A 17367-nucleotide genomic window follows, 5' to 3' on the forward strand; every position below is an offset into this window, starting at 1 on the left:
TTTAGGTCTGCATTAGGCTAGTTTGTGTTAATTGGCTTTATCCTTACTATCACTTTACTTTAAAGTGACCCTAGTGTGACTAGGCAAGAACAGTTCCCCATCTTCAACCTACCTCCTTGTGGAAGCAGGATCTGAAGACGGTTTACTAAGAGGAATGGACTGGACTCTTTCTGTCACAGTCCACAGCCACATAATATAGTGCTTAATGTGTCTCTCGTTGTAACCGTAGCAGTCTTCTGCAACCACAAGTTGAGAAACTTGTGAACATCTCCCCGCCACCACCCACCCCTATGCTCATAATAATCTAGCACAGTACTTAGCCGAAAGTATTTATTCATATTTATTGATTATTTGGCTTATTGGCTCTCTGTACACTCCACCTCTTAGCTTCTCCCTGGAACTAGATATGGAGCTGTATTTTGTACTTTTCACCATTTTCAGATTGCAGGACATGCTATATTTATTCTTTAGGACTGGTATCCCGATATAATAGCATTAGATGATCTGTCCGTAGATCTGTTCAACTCACGTAACGTTCCTGATTGTTGATCTATTTTTTAAATTTTATGTAATATGTATACAGAAAACCTTATGTAAAACCTTATGTAACATATCTGAGATAAGAAGCATAGCGATGAAACAAATATACGTGTACCTTCTGCCTGTGTAGAACAGGAGCACTACCAACTCTGTCGCATTCATCTGTGAACTCCTCCCCTAACCTATTCTTCTACCACTACCTTAGTAATAACTACCTTGTTTTGCTTCTCATTCTCTTGTATATACTTTATGACATGTGTATGGACAGTATATTGTTCAGTTGAGGTTGGTTTTGAGTCTTATGAAAATGGTATTTGCAATTTTTTTTTTTAAGTAAGTTCTATGCCCAGCTTGGGACTTGAACTCATGGCCTAGAGATGAAGGGTAGCATGCTTTACCAACTGAGCCAGCCAGGCACCACTCCCCTTTCTTTTATTTTTTTTTTTACTTTACTTTTTTTTTTTTTTTGCAATTTCTAATATATGGTCTTTGAATTATTTTTTATTTTATTTTTTTTAAGATTTATTTATTTATTTATTTATTTATTTATTTATTTATTTATTTATTTCACAGAGAGAGACACAGCGAGAGAGGGAACACAAGCAGGGGGAGCAGGAGAGGGAGAAGCAGGCTTCCCGCGGAGCAGGGAGCCTGATGCGTGCGGATCCCAGGACTCTGGGATATGACTGGAGCTAAAGGCAGACACTTAACGACTGAGCCACCCAGGCGCCCCTGAATTATTTTTTACATTAAATAATGTTTCTAAGATTTATTCATAGCTGTAGTTCATTTTCACTGCTGCCTAATGTTCTGTTGTGTGAATACATAGTTTATCCATTATTTCCTCTCTGCAAATTTAGGTGGGTTCTAGATTTTACTATTATAAACAGTGCTACCATGAACACTTTTGTACATGGCTCCTCTTATTTGTAGGATTGCCAGATAAAGTAGATGAGGCCAAGTTAAATTTGAATTGCAGATAAAATTTTAAAAATTACTCATTGTTTATCTTAAACATAGTTTTGGTTTTTTTTTTTTTTTTAAAGATTTTATTTGACAGAGAGAGACACAGCGAGAGAGGGAACACAAGCAGGGGGAGTGGGAAAGGGAGAAGCAGGCTTCCCACGGAGCAGGGAGCCCGATGTGGGGCTCGATCCCAGGACCCTGGGATCATGACCTGAGCCAAAGGCAGACGCTTAACAACTGAGCCACCCAGGCGCCCTGTATCTTAAACACAGTTTAACTGTATTTTTAAGGATGTCCTTTAATTTTGTTTGCCAAAGTTGACAATTTTGCTTACATCTTACAGCAGTATATACATCGTACAGTATAATTGTTAGATGATAATGGGTGCAAGTGTGAAACTTTAAAAGATAATGTTAAATTGTTTTTCCAGCACGGTTGAACTGATTTTCACTTCACTATCAGTGCATGGCAGTTCCATATTCAGCCATATCGTCTCAAAAACTTGGTATCTAATTGTGGTCTTAACATGCATTTCTCTGATTATCAACGTGGTTGTGCATCTTCTTAAATTCTAATTTTTTTCCTATTCCCTCTACTATGAAATGCCTGTTCATATATTTTGTCCATGTTTCAATTGGGTTGTTCACCTTTTTCAGTTGATTGGTAGGATCGCCTTATATATTCTGAATACTAAACTGGTGTATGTTATATGTATTATAAATATCTTTCCCCAGTCTGATTTGTTTTTGTTTACTATCTTTATGGTGATTTTTGTTGTACAGAGATTCTTATTTTTAGTGTAGGCAATTTTTAAATCTTTTCCAATAAGGACTTTTGTCTATAAATATGTTCCCTGTATTTCATTATTAGCTAAGCTAATGCCAGTAGTGTGACTTAATAAACTTAAATGCTCAGTAGCTTAACACAAAATAAATTTTTTTTTCACGTTAATGGCAAGATGGGGCAGGAAGGGGTCTGCTCCAAGAAGTCATCCAGGGACCCAGACTGATGAAGTCTCTGCCATCTTCAGCCATTGTTTTTTTAAAGTCACCCTGAGCATCAACATCTAGTCTGTAGACAGGGGAAGAAAGAATGTGAAAGACTGCATGAGAGATTTTTATGAGCCATGCCTAGGAGTGGTGTACACTCAACAGGTGGTTTGTTAACCTCTGCTGGTCCACAAACTATTTACTACCTCTCTATCACTTAGTAGTACAGAAATTAAGAATAAGTATTTGTAAACTTTTAATAGCAATCTGGCAAAGTAATTGTATGTCTGTTAATTCTAATAATAAAAAATGGGCTTGCATTTGGTCTGACTTTTTAAATATCAATTTTGTGGTAATTTATTTCTGTTTTTGTTTACAAAAGTATTGATCCATAATAAATTGGAGACAAATTGTCCATTACCACAGATAGTTTAAGAAGCACTGGTGTACATTATTTCAGTCCACATCCTGTTATCTGAAAGTCACTCACATAGTCCTACCCCGAGGCAAAGAGACCTGGGAGACATCCCTAACTGGGCAACCTCTTCCCCACAACAACTCTATGGAAGAGGTGCATAATCTTTGTTAAATTGCCAACATTGCTGCCACAAGTTTATTCCAAAAGTCTTAAAGTATTGCCTTTCACTTTTAATTCACTGTATCCATCTAAAAATTTTTCTATGTATGGTATGAGTTAAGGATCCAATTTCACTTTTTTGCATATATATATATATAAAACCATATATATCTATGTATATGTATTTTCCATATGTGTAATTTCTTTGCCCCTCCTATTGAATAGTCCACCGTTTCCCTAATGGTCTAAAAAGTCACTTCTGTCGTATATCAAATGTGCAGGCCTAATTGAAGCCAATACACAATTGTATGGCTCTGCACCTGTTGTTAAGGTACCAAAATATTTACTGTTAGTATATATAATTTATTGTAGCAATTCTCAATACCGATTGCTCCCTCTTTCCCATGGGGCTTATTGTTTTTGTTTTTTGGTTTTTTGTCCTTGTTTATTTGTTTAGTGACCTGGCTGGACTATTTTAGTGAAGTCCATTTCCCCCAGGTGAAGCCTCTTAAGTAGCTACTCAGAGGGTACAGCCCTGGCTTTGCACACAGTTACCTGGGATGATAGTGGTTTTAGGAAGGCTTTCTTTGGCTGTCTCTTCCAGATCTCTCTGTTAAAGAGCCTCTGTTGTTATCACACCCAGCCATTAGGCTCGAGGAATTGCTTATTGATTGCTCCATTGCTTTTGACAGTGTCCTAGGGGCATGAATTGCTCCACAGTCTAATCCAATTACATTTAGGCTCCTTTGCAGAGGTAGTCTTTGAGGCCTGTTCTGATCCCAAGAGGACTTCCTCTTAGTTGTCTCTTTCCTTGACTTTCTCTGGTAGAGTCCTTGGTCTGCAGTTTAACTTGTTGCTGCCATGGAGCTACCAGCCTCTTCTTAATTACCACCAAAACATACATTGTTTTTAACAGCACCTTAGGGTTTGAATCTTCTCACACTCTTCCAAATAGAGTCCATTCCTGTGGGGAGAGCTTCTGAGTTTCTGTTCTAATGGACTTTCTCTCCCTCTGGGCAAAATCTCAGAGCCACTGCTATGGAGCTGGGGATGGGGACAGAGGCCCACTTCTCTCAGAATGATACCTTGCTTTAGGAGCAGGGCTGTAGGAGGGGGCAATAATTCTTCTCAGGCTGCCTCTGCTAGCATGGAACTCCCAGCTTACAAATGTGAGAGCTGAGGTGAAAGCAATTGGGGTCCTACCACTCTTGGCCTGCTGTGCCTGGGATAGAGCCTGTCCTATGAATAGTGTCTGAAAGGAAGAAAGGAGTTCCCGATCTCTCCAATCTCTTACCTTTGCAACATGAAGTTAAAGAGGATGAGAAGTGCTGGCTGCCTGGCCCTCCCAGAAAGATACCATAGCCCTTTGGGATGTAGGGGAAGAGGGAGCCCTTTCTTGGCCACACCCAGCTGGAGTTGAGCTTTTGTCATACCGAGCAGGGTGGGGGAGGCAGCAGGTCATGGCTCAAGTGTCACTAACTCTTGATGTTCTTACCAAGATTTAGTATATTTTCTTAAATAAAATTTTCTTCATCTGCTGTATTCTCTTCAGACAAGTTCAAGAAACTTTAAATGGTATTTTTAAAAAAATCTTGCCAGTTGTAGTTGTTTCACTGGGGAACAAGTCCATGGAGCTCCTCATACTGCCATTTTCCTGGAGATGCATTTAAAGGCATAACTCCCCCATCCAATGACTGATCAGTGTAGGGGTGTAAAGGCCCCAGCCCTCTCTGTAACTTGGGACAGCTCTCAAGGACTATCCCAGGTCTAGAGCTCCACATATGGCTGCTGAAGATCTTTGTTGGGACTGCATCTCAGCTTGGTTTCTCCCTCTACCCACTTCCACTTTTTTGCTTTCTCATGTTGTCCCTTAAAGCGCTAATACATGACCTGCAGTCTCCATCTCAGAGTCTACTTCCTAGGGAACCCAATAGCAGAGACTTGGGCATCATTATACTATTCTCTTTACTTTTGTACATGTTCAAAATTTCCAAAGTGAAAATTTAAGGAAAAAAAAGAATTGAGTCGGACTGGATATGGTGGATACGGACGTAAGTGACAAGGGACCTCTAGGGATTGGTTTGGGACACGGAGCAGGGAATGCAGGAGGAGGAGGCATTTGGAGAACGTATGATGAATCATGTGGAGCACAGTTAGTTTTTCAGAAGCCAAATTTGAGGTTCCTGTGGGGAGCAGTGTAGTCTGGATACAGATTATCAAGCTAGAAACAATTCATGAAAAGAAAAGGTAATGGCGACTCAGAACATCTTAAATGGCCAATAAATATTATATTTAGTTTTCAGTCATGTTTTGCCCAATAACAGTTGAATGTGTGAGTAGCTCATAGAATGGGCTGTTGATGGTAGGCACCACATTCTGGAATATTTGTATCATCCACAGGTCTTAGAATAACATTGTCCTAGTCTGTTCAAGCTGCTTTAAGAAAAATACCATAAACTCGGGAGCTTATAAATAACAAACACTGATTCCTCACAGTTCTGGAGGCTGGTGAGAACCCTGTTACACTTGCAGATGGCTGACTTCTCATTGAATCCTCACACAGCCAAAGGAAGCAATGGAGCTCTCAGGAGAGGCTATCAACATTCCTATCTTGAAACCTAAACTCCAAGATGATAGTTTTAGGAAGTGGGGCCTTTGGGTAGGGATTAGATCATGAGGGTGAAGCCTCATAAAAAAGGTGTCTATTATAAGGGCAGGAATCCCTTTCATGAGGCTCCACCCTCATGACCTAATCACTGCCCAAAGGCCCCACTTCCTACTGGTATCATCTTGGAGGTTAGGTTTCAACATATGAATGTTGAGAGGAAACAAACATTCTGAATATAGCAAACACCTTGGACTCACTCAACCCTCAGTAACTGTTCACTGAATGAATGGATTTCACTGGAAGACTAGAAGATAGTCCTGTTTTCCCCATTCTCTTTCTCTGATCATAATTCTTCTCTGGTCCCCTTGTCACACGAGATCCTCTCCCACCTTTAATCATGTGTGAGTTGTCCTTGTGCAAGCAGAATGGAAGGTTTTAAGGAGCAATCAAAGATGAATCATATGGAATCATGCTGGAAGGAGATAAGAGCTTTACTGGCGAAATGAGACATGCATAAATGACCAATGAAGCTTAAAAAAAAAAAAAGAAGAAAGCTAAAGGTGTAGTGACATGGCAGTTCACAGGGGTGGCAAATATTTGCAGTTCAATTTGCCTGGGAGGAGGCATAGCACCCACCCAGTATGTGTTGGCTCCTCTCTAATTTGTAGTGTTAATACCTCACTTTTGTTTATGCTTTTGTTTTTGCTTTCAATATTCTACCAGCCTACTGGGAAATCAGGAGACAGTTTATGATGGTTTACCCCACAGCTGTTCAGAGCTCCTATGTCTGTCATAGCAGGTATGTGTAGAACCATAAAAAAAAAATGTTTCAAAGAGCAAATATTATCCAGAAATACTTGGAAAGGATCTCTATATAGTGTTTCTTAATGTTTTAATGTTTCAAAGATCTCTAAAAAATAGATTTGACTTAACAGAGTTCTAGTCTACTTGTGAGGCTATATGATGTTTCTCAACTTTTTAAAATGCATTGCCCTTGGTGATAAACATTACAGCCACCCACCCCACCCCCAAGCCTGCTCTGCTCTGTGGAGAATCACCAGTTTATGATTATTAAACATCCATAAGACCAAAAGAGTTGTAGCACTCTCTTTAAGTGGCACCTCTCTAAATCAATAAATACAAACACACAAGATGATTGAGGCTACAGATCAGTTTTTATTAGTAAAACATTTAAAACACCTCGATCACTTTTTAAAAAAATGTACTCTTACTTTCTTGGATATTCTGTTTGAAAAACCATGAACATTGAATTTTCCTGAAGGAAACAATGTAAAATAAAATGTAAAATGTTGGCAACTGTGGATATAAACATATGAGGTTATTAATTTAAACAATACCTTTCTGTGTACTTTTACTACAAACTGCACAATCTTAACATACTAATTACAGGAGATTAAATTTAATGCCGCAGGCTTCTCCGTATTCCATAAACTCACCTCCCTTCTGTCCAACAAGATTATCTTCTCCCAAACTATTCTCAATAGCTGGCCTCAATAGGGTGCTGGCACACAATATTCAAAAAACACGACAAACAAAAAGCAAAACCAAACAAAACACCTGGGGCAGCTAAAGTTCCAATTTACTTGATCAGGGATATCTCAAAGTGCTTTATATAAAATAAACTAAACCTCTGAGTTCCTCATGGGAAATTTATTTAAATAACCGAAAGAGTCCTCTGTTTTTGACCAGATTAGTAGATGACTAATTTTTAAAACCTGTTATATAGTTAAACAAGGTCCAATCTGTTAGGACACCTCAGATATTTTTCTATTCTAATAAAGCACAGCTTCACACCCCAAAGTATTTGGGAGTTCCGCAGACAGCTCCACAGCAACACATCGGGTCTCTGTTCCCTGCATCTCCCAACCCTCTCATGCCAAGAGAAGTGGGGGCAAGGACCAGACATCAGAATTGGACAAATCGGCGAAGACAAAGGGCACTGCTGACCACCAGCGCACCCGGCCCGCCCGTGCAGACGCGGCAGAGGCCGCGCCTCCCACATGAGCTTTCACACGTAGGCGGGCGCCTGGGAGCAGCAGCCCCACGGAGCGAACCCGGCCTCCGAGCCGAGGGCGGGGGCTGGGGTTGCGGTGCTGCGCCCGAGCACGTACCGGGGCGGGGCCTGCAGCTCGGCGGGCGGGGCTTGGGCAAGTTTTTCCCAGCGGCTTGTGTTTCGCATCCTTATCATGTAGTACCGGCGGCACCAGGCATAGAAGGGGTGACCGGTCCCTTCCGCATCCTTCTTATTTTCCCCGCTGAGGGGTCTGTCTGATCAGTGCTGCTCTCAGGCACCTGTCTTTTCTCTCCGTCCCGGATCATGGAGCCGAGACAAGGGAATAAAAGAAATTAAATAGTACAAGGAGATCGGGTGTCTGGGCAGCGTCTTGGATAAAACCGTCCACTACAGGTAAGAAAATTATGTCCAAACCTCTGAAAAGTGTGAACACAATAAAGCTCCAGAAGGCGTTTTATAGGAGGGTTTGTTTGGTAAGGTATAGCTTTTATAGTACAGGGAGACTATTTCATATCAAATTCTACAGATCGAACAACGATCTGTAAAACGATCTGGAACAACGGGTTCAGCGCTATTTTAAGGGATGAAATACGAGTAAAGTGGTTAGTGGCGGACCTAAAAAAAAAAACCAAACACCTGAGTAAAAGATTTTTTTCTTTACACTTTTGTTGGTTACAGTTGGCAACATGCTGGCAAAGGTTTTATTTAACCAAAACCCTATTGTTAAAAAAAAAAGATTCCATATTCTTTGCAACTTGTTTCTGATGTTGCTACATTAGAAATCTGAACTTTTAGAATCTCAATATTTAAGTTTCTGCAAAGCCAGTAACATTAAGCTCATCTTTTCTGTATTTTAGAGGTTGTAGGGGAAAAGAGCTATTTGAAGTAATAGTTGCAAAGTTATACAGACTTAAAATAAACGTGTCTGTTATGCCATTAAGGCAAACAGCTCTGGGAGAACCGTATCGTACATTGGTATAACCTTTTATATTTCGTTGACGGGCTTTCCATAAATCACCTCTTACTTGTGAGTTAATGTCTCCATCACCAGACACCTGAATCTCTAGTTCAAACTCAAAATTCGATAGCACTGTAGAACACCATTTTTACTCATTTCCATTTATGTCTTGCCATTTCTTGCTTAGGACATCCCCTTAGTGTGTTCTGATATCATTACCTTCACCCCACTGCTTTCTCTTGCTATTTAAACAGTTATCAGGGAAAAGGATATGTTCTCCTGAACTGGCTGGCACCCTGTGGTGTTCAGCACCATGGGCTATGTAGTCACTGATGGCCAGCTCAAATGCTTTGAACCTTGAGCTACCTCTCCAAGACTGTTTCCTCATCTATAAAATGAGATATAAATATTAATTCATAGGTGTTTTTTGAAGATTGTGAGATAATATGCAAAATGCTCAGCACAAACTGTAACATATAATACCTGAAAGATGTCAGATTCATTTTAAACTCCTAATCTAAAAGCCACTGTATTTAGCTGTGGTAAGCTCTCTGTGGAACTCTTTTTAGTTACAAAGTTAAAGGTAAGGCTTAGAACAAAAGAACAAAATACACTAAACTCCTTTGCCATACTTTCTTCAGGTGTGAAAATAATACTGTGATCATTCACTCAGTGGCACCAGAAAAGTGGGTGATAGGCATGCATAAGGAGAGAAAAGCTATTAGAGAATTCTAGTTGCTAGAGTAGGGTTATACTTCAGAGAAAGGCATTATAAAGAAGTAAATGAGTCTCAAAGAGAGGGCACAATGCTGGGAAGGAAGGGCCGGTTCTGCTATTTCCAACAGCTTCAAGCACTCCGGGGTGTGTGTGTGGGGGGGGGGGGGGGGATTTCTGATGACCAAGAGGTGGGTGGGTACTTATTTCCTTCCAGTTCTACTGTCCTTTAAAGTGACTTTCTCTTCTAAATCATTGCTCTTACAAGTCATTTTCTGACTCCTGGTCATTACATATAATCTGACCACTTACTAATATTTGAAAACTATACATCCACTTCTAGTTTTCAAATAGAGCTAATTTGCTACCAAAATAAGCAGGACTTTTGGTATTTTGACCTGAAAATATGAAGCAACTATTTTATTCTAAAATACCACCTCTATGCTGAAATGCAGATGCACTTCGCATTGTAGTATTTACAGTGAAATATACATGGCTCCCCAAATCTTGGAGTAAGTCTTCGTATTATAAATTTTTGTTCCCAAATTTTCATGTAATTGTAGTAACATTTTCTTCAGTCTAAGAGAAAAACAGCCACCTAAGATCTGGGGCTTAGTTCATTTTGTTCAGGATATTTTGTTCTTATAACATCAGGTTACAAGACCTAAGGCTCTGGCACTGCCTCTGTAATTTGTCCATAAAAATCATTTGCTGTTACTTCTAGGTGCAGAGGTTCACAGTGATTTTTCATCTTTTTGTACTAAATTTTTTAAAGTGAGAATATACTTTTATAATCAGAAAAGAAATATAGCAAAATAAGTCAGAGAAAGACATATATCATAATAACCTCACTGATAATGAGAAATTCTTAATCTCAGGAAACAAACTGCGGGTTGCTGGAGTGGTGGGGGGGTGGGAGGGATGGGGTGGCTGGGTGATAAGACATTGGGGAGGGTATGTGCTATGATGAGCGCTGTGAATTGTGCAAGAGTGTTGAATCACAGATCTGTACCTCTGAAACAATGCAATATATGTTAAGGAAAAAAAAAGCACGAGGGGAAGAATGAAGGGGGGGAAATCGGAGGGGGAGACGAACCATGAGAGACGATGGACTCTGAAGACCAAACTGAGGGTTCTAGAGGGGAGGGGGGTGGGAGGATGGGTTAGCCTGGTGATGGGTATTAAAGAGGGCACGTTCTGCATGGAGCACTGGGTGTTATGCACAAACAATGAATCATGGAAGACTACGTCAAAAACTAATGATGTAATGTATGGTGGTTAACATAACAATAAAAAATTAAAAAAAAATATAGCTATTCCATAAACAAAATACAGGAAAAATGAGTAAAGTTATTTTAAAAATATATACAGTATCATTAAAACAAAAAATGCAAGGTTTGTTCTAGTTTCATATCAGAGTCAGAAGACCTAAATTTAAATCTTTGGTGTACCATTTATTACCTTGAAGACATGGACAAGTCGATTATCATTTGAGGTCTACATTTCTTCATCTATGAAATGGGAATAGATTGGAAATCTTTAGAGGCACTTCTAGCCCTTACAACATTATGTAACTATAATGTTCAGGATTTGCTTCACTCATCCCAATCACCTGGGATTAAAGCATTAAAATCGGCTTTACTTTAATAGGTTCATAAATTTATAAATGATTTCTTTTCTAAAAGCGTATTTTTTTACAGTGGAACATTATAGTTTGATTTTACTTAACATAACATTTAGGGACACAGTATAAAGTGATAAAGAAAATAAATGTAGAAATAATCATTACTGATGTAATTTTCATAATTAAATTGTTGGTAATCAATTTTATGAGTTGGAGGCACTGAAGCAAATATTTTAACATAAAAGCTGATCAAAGGGGGCCTGGTCCACAGAAGATGTTTATTTGATGTAACAAAACAATACAGTTAGTGTTAGATCCAACCACAAAAAGCAAAAGGAATGAAAAATTTGTACAATGCACATAGAAAAACAAGATGTTTACTGTGACAACTATATATTTCTAAAATAATGCTTCTAAAATTACTCAATTATTGAAATCTATATGAAAACAGAAGGATGTTAATAGCGACAAAGTGCATAAAACCAAACATCAAATTTTGAGCAAATTAACATACTAGGCAATTTTGCTAACAAAGCATGATTTTTTTTCTTGTTCACAATCTGCTCAAAATATCATTATACCAACAGGGTGGGCAGAACATTTAGGTTTAATATCAATTACACAATATTAGCATAAACTTCCACAACTACAGATAGGATATTGTTTTCTTTTGAGCTGGCAAAGTGACTACAGAAACATCAGATCATTTCTCTGAATTGAGAATTTTATCCAAATAAATGTCACATACCTTCCAGATATATGCATATCTTTCTATATCATGTAAATGGCTTTACCCATTTAAATAATAAACCATACAAGCATTTAAGAATCATTATTATATGATTAACAAAGTCATGTTCCAGGTTTAACAATTTCATAGGCCAAAAAAAAAAATTTCTTCTTAAAAACTAGTTTTATAAATGCAGAATATATTGCATGAGTAACTGCTGGTATTTTTTTAAGAAAATATATTGTGCAATTGTGGCTACCATGTACTGCTGGCAAATCATTGTTTATGTAAAATGTGAAAAAACTGAGTAAAAATTTTTCAAACTGATCATGATGAAAGGTTACTGCCTTCTTAAAAAAAATTATATTGGCATCTTATTAAAAATAATTCGATAAGGGACAAACTCCCTAGCCCAAAATAAATAAATAAAAAGGTGCATTTTAAAAATGACGCTACTGCAATGTAATGGTTTAAATACCAAGGAACCGTGAAAACGTGCTGTGATCTGGCATGTACTAAAAAAGAGCATTAATGTAAATGAAGTAGAAAGGGGATCAAGACTGAACTAACCAAGTTTGTGCAGTATTGTAGCCAGGCTTCTAAAATTAGATATAGAAAATATAAATAGACTGCTTTAGGTAATGAGCCACCAGTGTCCAAAAAAAGGAATGAGATTATGAAAAAGCTCAGTTAACTTGATCCAAAGCTCTGAGTAATTCTTCACCCTGCAGTAGGTTTCTGCTGCCTTGTATAGGAGCATTAACTTCACAATCATAACTGGTCAGTTGTGGTAATCCACTCTCATCCATTGATTGCCCCAGCAGTCTACACGCTAAATCTGAAAAACAAAGACATGTGTAAGTATTCATTCACCTAGTCAATGAATATTATTGAACATTCACTATGCTATAGATATTGCAGGAAAATAAAACAAGCTCTGGGTTTTTAGACTATGGTTTAGTCTGTGGTTTTAGGGCAAAACTACAGCTATGTAAACAAGTAAGTGCAATAAAGAGTTACTGGTGCTATGTCAGAAGCAATTAAAGGACACAATGATGGCACAAAGGAGTGATAAATCAGTTTTGAATAAGGCATAGAAATGTACAAGTTTCAGCTTCTATTTAATACTGACAGACATAGACACAGATATATAAATAAGATAATTACTAAAAATTAAAAGTTCCATCTTGAAATAGCTATTCCTGCATTACCACCGCTAACATTACTTTTAATGATGCTAAAGAATGAAAATCACTCTCACTGACAGTAAAGCTTCTAAATAAAGTTTCATATATTTTAATTCTCTGTGGGATGTTCAAGGGTAGAAAGAATAAACTAACCAGAGGGTATTAAAATAATTGTCTTTTGCTCCATTCCACTGTGTTCACTAGATTTGCATCCTTTTACGCGCTTCCAAGAAAGTGATGTAGTAGTTGCACGATCGTCTGGCTGCTGTAATAATGTTCCCTAAAAACAGTAAAGTTATTTCAGTTTTACTGTGTTGAAATTTTTTAAGATCAAAAACGCTGAAATCAGCTTAAGTGTAATAACAGTATGCAGGCATATTTCTTAAATACAGCCCTAAATTTTCTTTCTCTTAATACTATGATAAAATCATTTGCCACTCATTATGGCAATTGTTTCTGTAAATGCTTTCTAGTTAATATGATCTGAAAATATCAGTATGAATTACACCATCCCTGACTTAACATTAACTACTGTTTTTAAAGGGGGGTAAGATGGGAAGTAACTGAAAGCAAAGAGAACAAGACTGGTGATGAATGAGTGGAAAATTTCACTTTTCACTTAAAATACATCTGTATTGTTTGGAATTTTTACAACGAGAATGTATTCATTAAATGTATTTTTATGAAATAGTGCATACAAAGTGAAAGAATTTTTAACCTCTGAAAATACAACTTCTGTATTTGGAAGAAACAAAGAATTACTTATATACAACACATTAGCTAGAACAGAAAAACAAACATGTACTCTCACACTTACAATTCCTACTGCTTGAAAAAGTGAACCATCCTGTTCTATTTTTCGCTTTCTCTGAGCATTCTGCAAAGCTAGTATCTTTGGATTTAGTTCTTCCTCAGGAATGGTAGTTCTGAAAAAAAATATGGTTGCTTTATTATTTTTAAAATATCCAACTAAGTTGTTTTTGAAAATACATAATGTCTGCTTGCCAACATTAAGGAATATAATGTTGTATGTAAGAGAACTTTCCTGATTACTAAAGTTTATTTAAAAGTCAAAGCTCAATTTTTAAAACAAAATTTCTTAAAATATGCATTTACCTATTTATAAAATAGATCTGAACAGAACTAAATGGATATTTTTATAGGTTAAAGTGAAATACTGATTCTTTATTCCACCCAGTAAAATACACAGATATTCTTGGGACTACAGGAATACAAGATTTGTTTCACATTTGTATAGTGTTTTTGTTTATAAAATATTGCATGTTCATTAGTTCATTTTAGCCTCACACCAATCTCCAAGTAAGGAGGTATATAACAACTATTTTATAAATGAGAAACCTGCAGCTTGTTAGCAATGGGACTTTAAGCGAGTTACCTAGTTAGTTGCAGGTATGGAAGTACATTCTAGATTTCCTGATACCCACTCGCTCCCAGTAATCTTTTCCACTAAGCCACTTTGTCCTCAGTATTGATCTGCTTATCAAACCTGAACTATCTGCATTTAAAATTAATATTAAACAGCAAAGAACTGTTTTATGCATCAGGCACATGAATTCTGTTATCTGTTTTGTCTTTTCAAGAACTCCTCTCCCCAGCCCATACACAATCACAATAGCTCCTTGCTCTGTTCCATATAGTTAAGAATGCCATATGGATAAGTGATACATTATTCAAATTGCTCTCCTACATGAGGTTTTGTTTTCTATTTTAAAAAATTCTATGAAACCTTCACTATACAGATAGGCAGGTTTTAAAATTCCTATACATTATCTTTATGAAGTATAACTCTGTCATGTAAATATCATTTCAGTAGTAGTAAAGAAAAAGCCTCTATTTCTTCAAGGTAAGTTCATCTCTTAAAAAGTGTTTAGTGTATACTATTTTGGAACTAATGTGGAAAAAAAACTTGCTAAAGTGACTAGATGTTAGACTTTGGTTTTGACAGGTACACAGTTGTTCAGAAAACTGAACATCCCATAGTCCTCTTGTAGCTAACAGTAAACTGCAAATTCAAGGTCACTGCCAATTCTATAACTATATTCATTCATCCATTTATCCATCTAATAACCATTTACTGAACAAGTATTACACATTACATACTGTACTAAGTATTAGTACCATGAAAATGTCTAAGACATTGTCACAGCCTTAAAGGAATTTGAGTCTAAAGTCAGTTGGTGACATACTAATTTATAAAGTAATGTAAATATTACATTTAAAATTTTTTTTTGTTAAACTAAAGCCCCAAGATCTTTTCCTAGTTCTGGGAAAGGTTCCTCCTAGCATTCTAGGTCAAAATAGTGATGAAGGGCAAGAGAAAAAAAGCCATAAAGTCTTGTTATGGCAGTGCTTTTTTTCTTGCTATTGTTATTAATGGTTTCTTTCCTCCACAAACTGCCCCACTGACTAGCTAAAACTTGTTTCCTCTGACTACAGCCTCAAATTTAAAATATCAAATCCCACTATAAAAGTTATATATAGAAACTATAACTTAAAATTTGGGTGGTGTACAGGTATTTGCTCAAACTAACTCCATAAAAGCAACATCCTACATCATGCTTAGATTCCCGTTATAGCTCTTAAACGATTTAACTTATAATACAGCTAATGTTCTATAAACATGTCATGAAAAATAAAAGCAATTTACACATACATTTTAAAAGAAGGCTTGTAAATACCTGTATTGAATACTGGGGACTGAAGACTATCAGGCTTAATTTGAAATGGGGAATTGGAAATACCCTTACATTGGAAGATCTTTTATTCAGGTAAGCTTTAAAATAACTCGAGACAGAAACAGTGAGGATAGTTAACTAGTCTGATTTAAACAACTACAAGAAACTGGGCCAATTTTTGTACAGTTAAGGACTTACTGACTGCATTACATTTTTTAAAGGTACTGGAAGACCCTCCTACCTCCTACATTTAGATAGGTGATATGGTTATTTTCAAGAAAATAAATACACAGTTAGTTTAGGAACATTTTTTTGAGTGCTTGTTTTACCAGAATTTGTATGTCAATTTAATGTTCTTAAAGCATATTTACCAGAAAGTTAGCTATGTTTAGAAATAAGCTACCACCACACACGTTTTCTCAAAAATAATAAAAGAATGGTAATAACTTTAATGTTATATATAAATACCTTTGACTCAAAGTGACAGATAACACGTTAGGGCTTCTTGGATGAGATTTTTCTGTCTGTTCTATGACTCCTTTTCCTGCTCTGTTTGGTGAGGCTGTCCGACTTCCAGTATCACTGTATGGTGATGTTGTGGCACTAGCAGTTACTTTAGGTACATGGGTAGGAGATGGAGATGCAATCAATATTTTAATGTCTTCTATACCATCTTTTGTCACTGTTTTTAATTCATCAGTGGTAGTGGTACTGGTAGTGGTAACAGGAGGCTCTTGAATTTGCGTCGGCTGGAATACTGTAACTGTGCTCGCACTTTGAGGGTTCGTAGAACTGCTTTCCAGCGGTGACAACTGATCGAAGGAACGTAACTGGAAGTCATCATCCATTGGGATATAAGGAGCTAACATCTCCAAGTCTAAATCAGTGTCCTTCAAAGCAACAAGTATATGAGTTTTACAATGGCCACATCTTATAAAAGAACAAGAAGTTAAACCCAGAATCACTTCAAACTAAAAATTAATAAAGTTTAATAGAAAATATAATAAACAAGTTCCTATACCTGGGTGGAAAATGGATTCTTTGCTTCTGTGTCTTCAGCAAAAAGTTTCTCTACTAATTCCAGCTTAAATTCATTGACCATATCACTATCCACATCAAAACAATATTCACTGGGACTGTTAGGCTGTAAAAGGAATTCAATGTGTTTACATTTCCCTGAGGAAACATGCATATTTTGCTAGTTGTTAGAATTCTCAAAGCACACCTCAGAGAATCCCTAACAAAGTCCATCTCTTCCAACACATTTTATGTAACTAGTGAGAAGTTAAACTTTTGAGCTTACATTTTTAACTAATTTTGCCAATATATACATTTCTGTGTAACATCATTCATAAAATTAGGACTAAAAGATACATTCGTCTGCTTCTTCTGAAAAATAAAACTCCTCTAATAATTCAACTCCCACATGGTACCTAACTGGCCAATAATACACTCACTGGAATCTACCTTTGTTCTGAGAAGCCACACTTCTGTGGGATGTACCTAAAAATCTCACATGTATTCTGGGGTAGGGGAGGGGTGGAGACTTAAGTTCTTCTGCTTGCCTTCACCTTAATGAATACAGTACTATTTTAGGAATTCTGAACAAGGATTCTAACCAATAAACTGTAACTACATAGTCTAAGCATAAACTTTTGCTTCCCTCATTTTAACATCTTTGTTAGATTAAAAACAAAACGAATCAATAGATTTTTATGCTGGTAAGCAGAGTAACCACAGCAC

At 37.0% G+C, this 17367-nt stretch overlaps 1 protein-coding gene across 2 annotated transcripts in view; it reads right to left on the reverse strand.

The window, feature by feature from the left end:
• Positions 1-11270: 11270 nt before the first annotated feature.
• The window catches only part of HIF1A (hypoxia inducible factor 1 subunit alpha), a 42689-nt gene continuing 36592 nt past the window's right edge, over positions 11271-17367 (reverse strand). For both annotated transcript variants that reach the window (XM_027568783.2, XM_027568784.1), the window contains 5 exons: positions 16646-16768; positions 16093-16514; positions 13746-13854; positions 13082-13208; positions 11271-12579 (listed from right to left, as the gene is read on the reverse strand). In XM_027568783.2, the coding sequence (XP_027424584.1) occupies positions 12428-12579; positions 13082-13208; positions 13746-13854; positions 16093-16514; positions 16646-16768 (933 nt within the window). In that variant the 3' untranslated portion in view covers positions 11271-12427. The remainder of the gene's footprint in view (positions 12580-13081; positions 13209-13745; positions 13855-16092; positions 16515-16645; positions 16769-17367) is intronic.

Source organism: Zalophus californianus, chromosome 6 (genome assembly GCF_009762305.2).
Source record: "Zalophus californianus isolate mZalCal1 chromosome 6, mZalCal1.pri.v2, whole genome shotgun sequence".
In the NCBI taxonomy this organism is placed as follows: domain Eukaryota; kingdom Metazoa; phylum Chordata; class Mammalia; order Carnivora; family Otariidae; genus Zalophus; species Zalophus californianus.